Source organism: Hipposideros armiger, unplaced genomic scaffold (genome assembly GCF_001890085.2).
Source record: "Hipposideros armiger isolate ML-2016 unplaced genomic scaffold, ASM189008v1 scaffold_1575, whole genome shotgun sequence".
NCBI lineage: Eukaryota > Metazoa > Chordata > Mammalia > Chiroptera > Hipposideridae > Hipposideros > Hipposideros armiger.
This window is the reverse complement of record NW_017732925.1, coordinates 31,409-46,242: the sequence shown is the minus strand read 5'-3', so window position 1 is coordinate 46,242 and position 14,834 is coordinate 31,409. Positions and strand designations below refer to the sequence as shown.

At 40.1% G+C, this 14,834-nt stretch overlaps 1 protein-coding gene across 1 annotated transcript; it reads right to left on the bottom strand.

The window, feature by feature from the left end:
* Positions 1 to 234: 234 nt before the first annotated feature.
* Positions 235 to 5,218, bottom strand: LOC109377812 (uncharacterized). The gene is made up of 5 exons (XM_019634276.1): positions 5,087 to 5,218; positions 3,296 to 3,649; positions 3,079 to 3,144; positions 1,656 to 1,703; positions 235 to 449 (listed from the first exon to the last, which is right to left on the bottom strand). The coding sequence occupies exons 1-5, from the start codon at positions 5,154 to 5,156 to the stop codon at positions 349 to 351; spliced, it is 639 nt and encodes a 212-aa protein (XP_019489821.1). The 5' UTR covers positions 5,157 to 5,218; the 3' UTR covers positions 235 to 348.
* Positions 5,219 to 14,834: the final 9,616 nt, after the last annotated feature.

The window sequence follows — 14,834 nt, the reverse complement described above, 5'->3', positions numbered from 1 at the left end:
TTACCACTAAGTTTGTGGTAATTTATTATGGCGGGACTAGGAGAACTCATATAGTTTCCATGGGTTCCTTTCCTAAGGCCATCAGGAGTTGAAGCCTGGTTATAAATGATCTTCAGAGGTGAATAACATGATTATTGATATTAACACAAGGCAACTAAGTAGTCTATTACCTCGTGAAATAAAAACCCCTCTCAAAATTCATTTCAAATGAACATTTATTGATCCCATATTAAAGGGGACATGATCAAGAAATGTGCCTCCTCTGCCTGCGGACAATTCTCTCCACTCTGTTCGTCCTCAGCTGGGCACACCCTATGTCTCAGTAGTCTTTTATAATTATTCAAACTCCTATAATGGAATGGTAGGCTTGTTCAGAAGCTCAGAATCTTCTCGGAAAGTTGTGGTTAGCAGAGTAGAGGTCACAGCCAATGGATAATCTGCTTCATTTTCTAAAAAAAGGAAGAAAGAAAAGAAAAACAGGCATTGCCAAGAGAAACAAAAAAACTTGGTGCTCAAAAGATCAGGCCTATCTTTCCCACTTCCCACTATGACCTTGCACATGTGACTGAATTTCTTTAAAGTCTAATTCCTTATTGTCCCTTCCTCTCCTTGTACCTTAAGTGAGATGTTTACACACTGTCCAGGTATCCATTTTACTGCACAAAGAAACCACTTCAGTGGATTCCAAAAGAGCCAAGAGTGAGACCAAGTATTAAAACTGTCACCTCCCGATTTGGAGTCCCAAGTCTTTACAGGTTTTAGCTGAATTATATGGTCTGTGCATCAAAAATCTAATGCCTTTTCTGCAGGCTCTCCCTTAAAAAGATTTCAAGAGCTGGACTGGAATTCACATCCTAGAGAGACAGGAAGAAAGGAATCTTGGAAAAACCAAGGGAGAGAACTTGTTTACCCTATGCCTATCTGATGACTACAAGTCCAGACAATTAGACTTGGAAGATAAATCTCAGAGAGAAAAGAGGTTGTCTTTAACCTTTACACTAAATTTTATAGCTGATCTCAGCATCTAGGAAGTCCGTTAAGTTTGGAATCCTTTCCCAGTGGATTAAAACCAGCATTGAAAATGGTGTCAGATCCCAAATAAGATTATCAGGGGCAAGAGTGAAGAAACTTACAAACAAGCGAACTTGTCACTTTTCATGGAAGTGCTGGGTATGTCTGCAATTAAGAAATGTTTTTTATTCACTTCCAGTAAGTATCACTGACAGTGTGTCTAGCATTCAGCTAACAACCTCAAGTAGCCCTAGTAAACGTAGGACTCTACAGAGTGTGACACCAAAACCGTCCTTGTAACCACCAAGGCACTTCTTCCATGGCTGAAATCCTGCCAGTGGAAATGGAATGGAAACACACCTCACAAGGAGGATTTGGTTAAAGGGCCAGTCTCCAGTCACACTTGGAAGTCCCTGAGAGTAATACATGAACTGGTCATGTCCTCATGTGCAAGGGCCATTTTTTGTCTTCTCCCCCAAAAGCAGATTCAGCTAAGCGAACATGGCACCTGGCTGAGACGGCTGTAAACATGGGCAGAGTACCTCTCAGAGTCCTACTTCTTGAGTCTGTCCTGGAAAGCCTTGAAGAAAAATATCCCTCAAAGACCAAGAATAGGTGAAAAAGTCAAAGATCTTTGGTCTTACCTGGTCCTCCGGTCACGGGCTCTTCCGAATAATCACCAGTGACATTTGCTAGAAATAAGGAATTAGTTTTCTTAATTTACAAGGTTAAAACCTCCATGAATTTTCTCTTCCTATTAAACACCGAAGTTTTGATATATGCATATCAAGTCATTATATTGTATACCTTAAATTTATACAATGTTATATGTCAATTATACCATAATAAAACCAGAAAAATAAATGAATTCTAGAAAGGAAAAAGAAAACCTCTTAGTTTATTGGTAATTGCCCAATCAGAAAGCACCTCTTGATAAGCAGGCCATGGGGCCCAGTATAATAGCAGAAATGACAAGATGGATCTGGGCCATGAAGCTGTATCTTGCTCTTATAGTCAAACATGAGAGTTTCCCTAATACCCCATGGGATGGGGCTAAAGGTGGGAGGGTGGGGGAAGGAGACAGCATTGACTCACATTAACTTACTAATCAACAGCTACAGGTTGGGTAGTTAGAGCACAATACCGAGGTAGAGCTTTATTTTGCAAATGAGGTATATTCTACGAGGAAGATAAATAGTGGAAGAGGAAGGATTTAAGGCCAGAGAAGCAACCCTTTCTTAATAGACCCTTCAACGTCTACTAAAACACAATTTCTAGATTTCTGCAACTACTACCTACATTCCCCCAATAAGAGCAGTGCTGGAAAGGAGTGAATCTCAACAAATGTTTGCTATTATTTGTAGACATAAGAATCAGATTATTTAGAAATTTGCTTCTGTAGGTAAGGTTCAAGGCTCTTTCTTAGCAAAATCAAAAGCCCCCCACAAACTACTGAGTTTTGTTTATTGTGGCAGAAGACATTGAAATCTTGTGACCCCTTTGCTATGGGGCAGACAGGGATGGGCAGAGATAAGACCACTGCTTCATTTATGAAGCTTTTTTATCCTGTTTTCATCCCTTTTTTCTTCTGTTCAGCCTAGATTCAAATAAGATTTACACTTACATAATCTTCATTCAGAAAGTTCTCTGTATAAATTGAAATTTAAAAAAAATTTATATAAATTGAATTTTAATCAAGTAGAAAAGAAGGGGAAATTCTTAAACTCCTTCTTGCTACCACATCCACCAACCCCTTGGAGACAAAAGAAACTCATCCTCTTTAGAGAAGCCCAGCAGGCTGGTCCTGGAGGCCAGGTTAGGGCTATCTCCACACTGGAGCTTACTAGTATTCAAATGGTTCCATCTCCTGACACTCTGGGGAAAAGCTTCCATTTCCCTCAAGTTTCAAAGAACTTTTGGCAAAGTTTACTCGACTTCAGAAAACAAAACAGCAAAAAGTATACTCAAATGTAGACGTTACCATAGGACATTCCCATGCAATGAGCTGGAAATAAGGGAAGGGAAGCAGGGAGAAATCTCTACAGTTATGAAGACAGGAATCCTTACCCATGGCTTCATCAGTGGCTTCTTCCACAAAGCTGGGGGTGTTTGATTCCACATCAGTTGACAATTCTAGGAAAACAGAATGGGAGACGGGTGTGGTCACACTTTATGCTGAGAATCAAGTTCACTGGAGTAAAGCCGCCTTTCCCTCAGCAATACAAAAGATAGGAGCCCACCCACTCCTGCCCAGGCCTCCTCTGAAGCCAGAACCCTTACTTACCAAAAGTCTGCATATTCTCCAAATAAATGTAGGTGGTCGACTCTACATCATGAATGAAGTCTAGGGCAGTGGTTGACTCTGCATTGCCAGCGAGGTCTAGGGCAGTGGTTGTGTCTACATCATCAGTGAGGTCTAGGGCAGTGGTTGTGTCTACATCATCAGTGAGGTCTAGGGCAGTGGTTGTGTCTACATCATCAGTGAGGTCTAGGGCAGTGGTCGTGTCTACATCATCAGTGAGGTCTAGGGCAGTGGTCGTGTCTACATCATCAGTGAGGTCTAGGGCAGCTGTTGACTCTGGGGCAGCAGGTGGCTTTAGTTCGGCCTGTGACTCCAAGTAATTTAAAATGTCTGCGTCTGAGTCAATGTCAAAGTGTAGAGGAGCCAAAAAGAAAAAGACAGTTCAAGTATTTTCTAGCAAGAATATTTCTACCACCTCCACACCCACCCTTCCCATTCCCAGCTAGATCTTCCCTGGAGAAAACATGGATGTAACATGGTATATTGAATCTAATGTATTCTCTCCATAAATCTCTCTTCTACCAACTGCTAGAAGTACAGAAGACTAACTGTCCCCCCCGACACCCCCCCACCCCAGAAGTACGCTCAGTGTCCCCTATGCCACCCTCCTTGAGGGGTCAGTTTAGGAAGGAGCATTTGATATTGTCCCTCTAAATGTGAATTAGACTGGAACAAACATTCCAAAGATTCCACCTCTATAATCCTTCCAGGTTTCTAAAAATTAAAAATAAATACAAAGAGGGGCAAGAAGCAAGGAAAACAGCTATTTCCAAAGTACATATAAAGGATGGAATTGACTCTAAAATGGACTACTCTTACCATTTTCTCATTTACGATCTAGGACTCCATTTTCCATAGAGTACCCAGTCCAGGCCTTTTGGGGCTAGCTAACATATAAGCATCATAACCATGTAGGCCTGATGAGCATAGAACCAGAGTCTTCTTGGGCAATGGTGAAAGATACACAGTCATTGTGGCTGACTATTTCAGCAGGTTATGGCCACACTGTCAATGAGGCCAAAATCATTCGCTCTCTAGTTTAGCCACTTTGTTTTATCATTCATTCACATGCAGTAAAGAATCCCAAACCCAGCATCTGATAAATTGAAAGCTACCAGAGGGATAGCTGGGAGGAAGATGATGGGGAAAGTAATCATTTTAATGTAAATGAATGAACAGCCCTTCTTCTGAAAAATCAACTTGAGTTCAGGAAGGACTAGAAAAGAAAGCAGCTGGGGGAAAGCTTCCTTTCTCTGGTCCATGAGGACACCTGTTTCTTTCCTTTCTCAGGGTGATTCACAAGTTTCCACTCCAGACCCACTGATCTGTAGTGGATCTGAGCTGTGCTAAAGCACTTTGAATTTTACTGTCAGGAAATAAGCATCCACCCAAGGACTTTTAAAACTGCATTGAATAGAATAAAGCCTCTTTAGCACCCAATAATGAAGGAGACTTCAGAAAACCCTCATTAGCTCTCTAATCACCTACCCTAATCGCATCTGGCCTGGCCTTAGGCCTTATTACCTTCATGCTGTCAATTCAAACACAGAACCCAAATCTTAGTGTAGTCACTCAACTGCCCAAGTCCTCAGAACTCAGTCTCCCATCCCCAGCTTCAGACCAAGTCAAAATAAATTTTACACATTTCACTTTACAACGTTCACAGAAGCACTCTCTCTCTCTGTCTTTCTCTCTGTGTGCCTATACACAGGCGCACACACCTTAAAGGATATTAGCCCTGTTCTCCCAAAGGCTTCCCAGTGGTCCACTTACATGGGGGTACTGCAGGGAACGTCACAGCCAGGACGAACCAGGTAGAGAGGATGAGGGCCTTCCTAATCATGGTGCTGGTGGGAGCGCAGCAGGCTAGAAGGTGAGGAGGCAGTTGGCAGGCCCTGGGTGCACTGAACTGAGAGCTTCGCTCACCTTTTATAGAACCCTCAGCCCCAGGTCCCTGAAGGGGGAATTCCCAGGTGGCTGTTAAGAAAAAGAAAAAAAAGAAAAAAAAAAGCAAGCCTCCCCCACACAATAATGAGAATGCCCCCAGCAGGGAACCTGAGAGGAGGGAGAAGCTTGGAGGAGTTTGAAGGAAAACTCTGATAAGGTCTAGTTTGCATTACCCCCACTGCCATTAACACCTATTGTCTGCTTTTCAGAGGGTGGAGCAGAAATTCTAGTTCCACAAAGTCACAGATGATTGCCCCTAGCCTAAAGTTGCAAGTTTGTCACCTAGGCTGGAGCCAAATGTTGCTTTACTGAACTCCTAAAATGCTACTTTATATCAGAGTGTGGAACTAAGAACCCTGGTCAGAGACTGCTTTGACTCTAAGGGCGAGTCCTATTGTAAACAATCTTCTAACCCCAGCGGGTTCCCCTAAGAGAATTGTCAAAGAGAATCATAACTACGCCTCTTATTATTACTACAATAATAACAGACATATCTAAAATTACGAGATTTCACATGTGCTGCTATCTTATTTGATTCTCACCACGATCCTACGTGGGAGTCATTATTAGCCCCATTTTTCTGATGAGAAAACTAGAGGCTGAGAGATTAAATGGCTCCAGATTCACCTGAAGATATTTAAGTTCTGCCAGGATGTCATTACCATCAAGTTCTTCTTGGATGTGCCAACCTGTCTCCTGCTAGTGACGCTCCCAGTCCTCTAGGGGACAGTCATTAGCTGTGATGCGTCCTTGGCTGAAGCACAGACCCCAACCCTCAGAGTAGATGCAAAATAGGCTGAGAATATGCAAGAAGGACTCACACACACAAATCAGCCTCAGAGCTCAATTAAAAGTTATGACCTTTAGCTGGAAAGGAGGTCTTTAACGCACATGCACAACTCCCATCATGGCGTTAAACTCCCATGAGCCTTTAGGTCTGTTTTCTTAAGTTGCAGCTGATTCCAGCTCTTCAGAACACACAGGGTTGACTATATCAATGAGAGAAACCTCTCAGCAATAGGAATAGTAACAGCTAACATTTATTAAGTGCTTCATTATGTGCCACAGGTATATATTATTCTACTCAATACCAAACCTAAGTAATCTTATTTTCTTCTCTAGATGAAGAAACCATGGCACAGAGAGTTAGGGACCTTATGAAAGGTATCACAGTAACTTATAGAATCAGGAAGCAAACCAGGCTGCTAGGGCCCATGCTCTCAACCACTCTACCATTTCTCCTTCTAGCCCAGTTATCTCCCTGATCTCATGGCCAGCTTTGTCCTGGGAAGTGTGGCCCCAAAGAGACTTCGCCCTGAAGGAAGAGACAGAAGGACGGACACACACACACACACACACACACACACACACACACACACACACACACGAGAACATTTTATTTTCCTAGAAACTAAATTTCCTTGGCAAGCCCTGTGCAATGAAGTGTAACCCAAATACAACAGTCAGGAGCTTGGGAAACAAGAAGTGCATGAAAAAACGGGCAGACAAAAAACACCAGCAAACAACCGGACTCAAACGAGACAAAAACGCAGTAAGTCAAGGGCCAGTGGAAGAGCCGGGAATTCTGTCTGGATCAGCCACAATCTGAGGTTGTTTCCCACACTAGAAACGTGCAAGAATTGACTCAAATGTGAAAACTCTGAACTCTTTGAGGAGAGCTGGTCTTAGGAGTTAAGGTATTGAAGGAGCAAAAATGACCAGTTTCCTGTAGAAGCTTTATTTTGCAGCTCAACCACCTAAAAATATAGTAGACACTGCTTTAGATATTCTTCCAAAGATCATGGTACCATTTTTATATGCTTCAGTTTCCCCCGATCAGTGAAAGAGCAGCTGCCTAGTGACCTCTATATTGAATTATAGGAGCAATTTTGTCTCCCTTCATGAAGATGTGTTACTCTTTCTCATCGCCTAAGTATTTGTTAGATAATTAACATAGTAGGTCCCAGAGAGGAACCAGGTCTCTGCTAAGGTGAGATGTAATAAAATTGTAGGTATAATCTTAAAGTTGTAATCCATAAGTATACAAAATATTGTATACTCTAATAGTATTTAACATATACAGTACATGCATAAGTATTACTAATCTATAAGTATACAACATATTGTATAATCTAATAATTATAGGGTCCTTTTTATTAATATGGAGTTATAATTCTGTTTTATATTAAGATATTTTTACTTTCTTGACTTTACATATGCTATCAGATGTTTCAGAATCATGTAATTTCAAGGCTTGAATGTATATTAAATTGTATCCAGCCCAAACAGACATCCAATGTCTTTTTTAAAAATGTTAGGTTAGTGCTCGCTTCAGCAGCACATATACTAAAATTGGAACAATACAGAGAAGATTAGCATGGCCCCTGCACAAGGATGACTCACAAATTTGTGAAGCATTCCATATTTTTTTAATAAAATATAAAAATGTTAGGTTATATTTTCCTTATATAACACACCTGCCAAGTGGCCTGACAGCCTTAGTAACGAGGAACTCACTACCTTAAGAAGAGTAGTTCATCTTTGGACAATTACTTCTTCCAATAGCTGAACTATGCCTTGTGATTTTGTTACCGCAGACTCAAAGGTGTCTGCTTGCCTGCGCACATCCAAGCCAAAAGAAAACACGAGCAGGAGTTTGCAGCAAAGGAAGTAAAGGTTTATTTAAGGAGTTGGTGCCAAGCCTGGAGACACAGGTGAGCTAATGCTCTCAAAAACTGAGCTCCCCAGTGGCCTCTAGCAGCCAGGTGGTATAAGGGGAAAATCGCTAATCATGGTTACTACGGGAGCTGGGATTATGGACTCTACCGATCGGTCGGGACTAAGACAGGGAGCAATTGATCACGGCTTCAGGTCCTGCTGTCAGTTCTCTCCGGTTCACAGGGCATGAGGTCCATGGGGTCATTGTTCTTTCATGAGTCTGGAGCTGAAACATAACTGAGGCCAAGATGTTATCTTTGTTTGACTAAAACCTTATTCTAGTTTGAGCTTTGGTTATTGTATCTTGGCCATGATTGATAGACCTGAAGCTTTATTCTTAAATGAATCTGGTGTTTACCAGAACCTGATGTCCTAAGGGCTTAATGATTAAAAGGAGTGGACGTACAGCATATGCATAGGGAGGAGGAGTTGGGGAAAGAAGGCAAGTGTGTTACAGTTTAATCAGGCAAGGAAGCAAGCTTGGCTTCAAGCAATATTCATGCTAAAGAAATGAAGTTCATGTACCTTTACAATTTAAATATATATCCCCCAACAATAAAACTGGGGCTAACAGATTGGGTCCTTCTTTCTTCTGATGTCAAAAGTAGCTATCACTTTACTTTTCAATTTCTTCACCAACTTAAAAAAAGTGTTTTTTCCTATCTTGTCCCCTCAGATTTCTCCAGCACCCAGGACAGTATCTGGCAAATTAGGGGTGATAAAAATATGTATTAATAAATTAATGACTAGATGACTCCTCCTGGTCACAAGTCTCTGATCTCATTTGTCTATAGTCATCAAAAAAGAAAACACTAGAATCAAAACAAATTATCACAGGTTTGAGCTGAAGTGAGCAGGAAAAAACAAAAACTATCACTATCTTTCCTTCTGGAAAACTACAGTATTAATTTGGTTGTATTAAATTGATTTCTACATTAAATGCTAAATTGAATGCTAAATGGTAGGTCTGGCAGAAAGCTAAGAATTTGCCGACAGCATTAAAGGAACTCAAAAGCCTTTGTAACTACTTTCTCCAGGGTGAGATCAGTTTCTGTTAAGTGGGCTGAGCTGGGAGTGATAACCTCTAGATGTGTCTCTGTCTCTCCCAACTCCCATCCCAACAGACACAAGCCCTGGAGCATGTAGGAAGATGGAGCCAGACCTCTGACCCAGGGCAACGAGCTTCTTTCATTCCAAACCCCAGCAATCATTGCCCGCTTAGGGAATAGTTTCCAGAGACCAAGACTCAAGTTTCTCCTCTGGAGAATAGGGAGCTCAGAAGGGTGACCATCTGAGCTCACAGATTAGATATGGATAAGGGTTAGCCCAATCTTCTAAGGTCAGATAAAGCATTTTTCAGCATCTGTTCAATGACCCAGCACTTATACTAAATACCTTGGGCCATTCAAAAGAAGCCTCAACATTGATTCTTTCTTTAAAGTTATAACCATGATATATATATATATATATATATATATATATATATATATATATATATATATGGTGTGTATATATATATATATATGGTGTGTATATATATATATATATGTATGTATTACAAAAGCAGTTTATAACAAGATGCTAAGAAATCTAATACAGTGCTAGGGATACAAAAATGTGTATTTGTTTAACAAATGTCTACCAAGTGACTGTGAGGTTTAATGACTAAAGCAGAAAAGGGTCTAGACACAGAAGCCAAAATTGCAGGCTCTGGAGTTCAACAGCCTGGGTATAAATCCTGGCTCTAACAGTAATAATTAGGTGACCATACGCAAGTTAATTCACTCACAGTACTTTAGTTTTCTCTTCTATGCAATGAAGATCAGAGTAGTTTTTACTTTGTTGTATTGTTGTAAGGATTAAATTAATGTATTCATGTGAAATGCCTAGAATAAGAAAAGCACATAATAAAAATGAGCTATTATTATTAGGTGCTGAAGACGGAAAAGGCCCAGTTCCCCAGTGAGTTGATAATATCGTTTTAGGGTGGAAACATGAAGGAGCAGTACCCTGGAAAGTTCTATGGGGAAAATGAAACAAGTTGCAGTAAGAGTGGGACTCATTTGAGTTCAATAAAGGTTATCTCCGGGTTTAAAATAGAGAGATGGAAAAGTAAACAGAAAGGCCTCTAGGCAAAGGAAGTAACAGTGTATGAAGGGGATGAAAATGTGCAGGAATAGTAATGTTCAAAGTGTCAGATCATGTGAGCTACAATAAATATGGGAACATAGAGAAAGAACATATTAATTTTAGATTATAAACCACTGGAGGCTGGAGTCATTTAATGAACTTTGCCTTGCGCACTCCTGCAGAGTCTCCTATTTTATGCATAGCAGTTGCCAAATAAATTATTATTCATTTGTACTGAATTCTAACATGGAGTAGGTGGAAAGGCATCATCAAATCCATCATGTGAGCCGTAGACGAGTGACTAAAAACTCTGGTTATGGGCTCAGATTGTCTGGCCATGAATCTAGGTCCTTGTGAGAAACTGGGCTTGCCCTATCCTTCAGTTTTCCTTATCAGCAAAATGAGGATAGTAATCATTTCATAGAGTTGTGAGCATAAAATGAACTAATTCATGTAAACCCGTAACTGGCATGTAGTAAATAATCAATGACTGGCAGCTATCATTATTATATAACTTGAAAAGACATTGAAGAATGAATTGAAGTTGTAAGAGTAACTATTCTCATTAAAGAGAAGTCTGTGACTGGAGAGGATAGTGAGAGGATAAGGAGAAAGGAGGCAGTAGGAGAGGAGGTTGTGAGAGATTTTCTGAAATGGCGTTTGGGACCAAACCTAGGAGACCTTCAAAAGCTAAAGAGTTAAGTCTTTATTCTGCTGGCAAAATGGAGTCATAGAGATTGTTAAATCAAAGAGAGTCATGGTAAGAGTTGTGCTTTAGGAAGGTTAACCAAACTTACACAGATAGAAAGCAGGTCAGCTATGGCACGGCACACACACAGGAGCTGCTGTGGGTTCAGCACTGTGGTGACCCTAGGCATGAAAAGAAGGGTGCAGATATTAAAGATATTACAAAGGTCAAATGAAATGGATTTGGTGACTGATTGGATATGGGGCAGTGCACCCCCACCATGAAATATGTATATGCTACCAAGAATTGGCCTTCTAGGCTTGTAGTTCCTCTAGGACATGAAGTCTCAGAGTCAAAACCTGATTCTGAAAATAAAAAGGAGCCAGACGAGGAGAATGATAATTCATGAGATTTGACTGAGAGTCTTGCTTGGTGGTGAGTGAGCAAGAGAGAAAACACACTGTAGTACACCAAGAATGAATTTCACTGGGTTTGAATGGTGTTTTAGGTCCATGTTTTTTCTGGCACCAGTACACATCCTTGTGGGAATTTTTGAAACTGACTATAATGTCTTTGTCTGTTAAATATTTTGCCTCAAGATCAGACCCTATTAGGTCATTGAGTGGGGAAGAGTTTTCATCAGCTAATTGGTAAGAAATAAAATAACAATGAGATACACCTATTAAGATGACTGACCACTATTAAAAAAATCAGAATATAATGAGTGTTGAGGAGGATGTGGAGAAACTGCAACTTTTATACACTTTTGTGGGAATGTCAAATGGTGCAGCCATTATGGAAAACAGTATGGAGGGTCCTCAAAAAATTAAAAATAGAATGACCATATGGTCCAGCAATCCTATTTCTGGGTGTATATCCACAAGATATCAAAGCAGGATCTCAAAGAGATATTTGTCCACCCATGTTCACTGCAGCATTATTCACAACAGCTAAGAGATTAAAGCAACCCCATGTCCATCAACAGATGAATGGATAAAGACAATGTGGCATATACATACAAGGGAATTTTAGCCTTAAAAAAGGAAGAAAATCTTGTCACATGCTATAAACAAGGTCATATGAATAAACCTTGAGGACATTATTCTAAGTGAAATAAGCCAGTCACAAAAAAACCAATGCTACAGGACCCTACTTATATGAGGAATCTAAAGTAGTCAAACTCATAGAAACAGAAAGTAGACTGGTGGTTGCCAGGGGCTTAAAGAAGAGAGAAATGGGAATTGTTCAGTGGATACAGAACTTAGCTTCAGTTTTGCAACTTTTAGAGATCTATTGCTCAACAATGTGAATATACTTACTACTACTGAACTATGCACTTAAAACAGGTAAGTGGCAAATTTTATGTTGTAATATTTTTTACCACAATTAAAAATTTTTTAAATAGTTATTAACAGCTAATAATGGCTAAATGACAATTACGATGTGCCAGACACAATTCTAAATATTTTACAAATTCTAAGTATTTCACAAATATTTACTCCTCTCAATCCCCAGAGCAATCATAAAAGGCATGCAAATTATATCACCGCATCCATTTTTACAGATGAAAAAACTGAGGGACAAAGAATTTAAGAACTTGCCCAAAGTTACAGAGCTAGTAAAGGGTAGAAGCAGAACCCAATCTGGCAAAATGGCTCAGAGTCAATTCTCATTTTTTTCTCTATAGATTCATCTCTACTCCTCATCTTGGTGTCAAGGATTATTACTCTGGTAGTTTGAGATTAATCCCTTCCTGGTATCTCTTCTCCAACTCTACTGAAATCTTCAGAGGGCAGGGGCCAGACTCATACAACTTGATGACATTGTGTTCCCTAACAGCACCTAGCTAAGTGCTTTGCCCATTATTCTTGAACCAAATTATATCATACATTTTAAATCCAGACACTGAAGCTTCACGGAATCCCGTCCATGTAAGATTTGAACCAGAAAATTGCATCTACTCTTCTCACTGACCCATTTCTAAAGAGCTGCTCCTTTATTATCACCAGGTTGGGATAGGTACCACTGCGAGAGGCTGGAAAAGGTAGATGGAAGATACTTCAGTTTCTCCTATCACATTTTGAATTGCATAGGGAAACATCAGAAAAAGGTTCCAGTGTCTTTACTGACCTCTTCAAGAGAGTTAATAGAAATGCACTGTGAAATCTTATTCACCACTGTATTCCTTACAAATGAGCTTCCCCTTCACCACCCCAACACTCATTTAGATAAAGTTGAAAGAGGTTAAAGGATGGAAGAGACTGTTATTAGATTTGATAAATCCCCAAGACGATCTGAAACACAGTCACAAAATCTTTTATATCCAGGGATTGTATTTCTCTCTTGATCACTGGAATTTCCTCCAGCAGTTCTGCCTCCTACCCTTTCCTTTTAAAAAGCATATTAAGACAATATTTTTAAGAGCATGAGAATCATTGTTCTCTTAGGAAGAGCCTGAAATGGTGGCTCCTGCCAACAGTACTACAGTGCCATTGACCACCCAGCCTGTCCCCCCACTTTAGTCCTTAGAGAATGATGTCACTACCACTCCACCATCACTACCACTACCCAAACAATTCTGTTGAGCTAACATTTAATTGAGTGAATATTAAGTGCCAGAAAATGTACTAAGGATACAAAGTTTAATGGACCCTGCCACCAAGATACACAATCTAGTGATGGTGGAGGAGGCATCGAAAGGTGACAGAACATAATCTCAGGGGAAATTAATTCTTAGCACTAGTTCTAACCATTTGCACAAATGTACTGGTCTGGTTAACAACCCAACCTCCTCCCTACTTTAATACCTCCTGGATGTCATTCGTTTAACACAGATTTATGTATCATCTGTTCTCTACAAAGTTCTTTGCTAGTCCAAGGTGTCAAAGGCATGGATACAAATAAATGAAGTATAAAATATAATATGACAAGATCCCTGAGAGAAACACAAGAAATTCTAGTGATCCAGAGAAGATGGAGATCACATTCAACTAATGGTGGTCAAGTGAACAGCTGTTGAGCAACTCAGTGAGTCAGGAACCGTGCTAGACGCTGCTGACACAGACAAATAAGTTACTGTCACTAACTCTGAAGGTATTTCTGGCTAATAGAAGTTCAGGGGAGTCTTCATAAAAGATGTTGCCTTTTAATTGGACCTTAAAAGATAGTTAAGATTTCATCAGGGGAAAATGATGCATAAAACAGAGAGGGTTATCTAGGAGGAGGCATCATCTAAGTAAATACACGTAGAGGTGAAGATAGGAGACTACAGGATACATTCAAGAAACAGCAATTAGTCTAATTTGTCTTAAAGGCATATTGCAGAGAATATGAAAACTTGAGGCCACATACTGCAATGCCTGCCTTGGAATGGTAGACCAATAAGATTTGATTCATTGATAATAGCCTCTTACTAAAGGCTTTTGTGTAGATTAGGCTGATCCACATCAGATTGTGTGAAGACCAGCAGTGAAAAGAAATGTAAAGGAAAGAAGAGAAGAGGGGCATCGCAATAGAAGAGGCAAGACATTGAGTAGCAAGGCTCCAGTGACGTAAGTTAGCATTACAATCAGCAGTGCATGTTTCCATGTACAATATGAGACGAGAGGAAAAGATGGCTCCAGGTTGTAAAGAGTGAATTGTTCCAATGACATACACAGAGGGTCAAACTAGGAGCCAGTTTCTGAGTGGTGATGAGAGAGGTTAGTGAGGAGGGGATTTGCAGAAGAAAAGGGCAAGAGGAGTTTGGCGAGTGGAAATTTAGGTGCTTTAAGAGAATCTTGAGAGAAATATACCACAGACAGCAAAAAGCATGAGACTGAAGTCCATGAGGTTGTGGCTTCTGATCATAATGTTTTGCTTTATGCATAGTGTGAGGATAGAAAAAGAAAAATTTCCAACTACGTTTCTAAGTTCAAATAAGAAGTTTTACAGTCCAGAAGCTAAATTGGTGATTGTTCCATTGTTCATTTCATTGAACAATCACTCAGTCCTGAGAATAGATCAGTTCAGTTAAACAGTTTTGTTCCATTTCAGAAG

Excerpts from the sequence above, each read along its gene's own strand:
- LOC109377812 (XM_019634276.1), bottom strand. The coding sequence starts at position 5,156 with ATGATTAGGAAGGCCCTCATCCTCTCTACCTGGTTCGTCCTGGCTGTG. Across the intron at positions 3,650-5,086 it reads GTTCCCTGCAGTACCCCCAT|ACGCAGACATTTTAAATTAC; the intron begins GTAAGTGGACCA and ends ACATTGACTCAG. Across the intron at positions 1,704-3,078 it reads AGCCACTGATGAAGCCATGG|CAAATGTCACTGGTGATTAT; the intron begins GTAAGGATTCCT and ends CCTTATTTCTAG.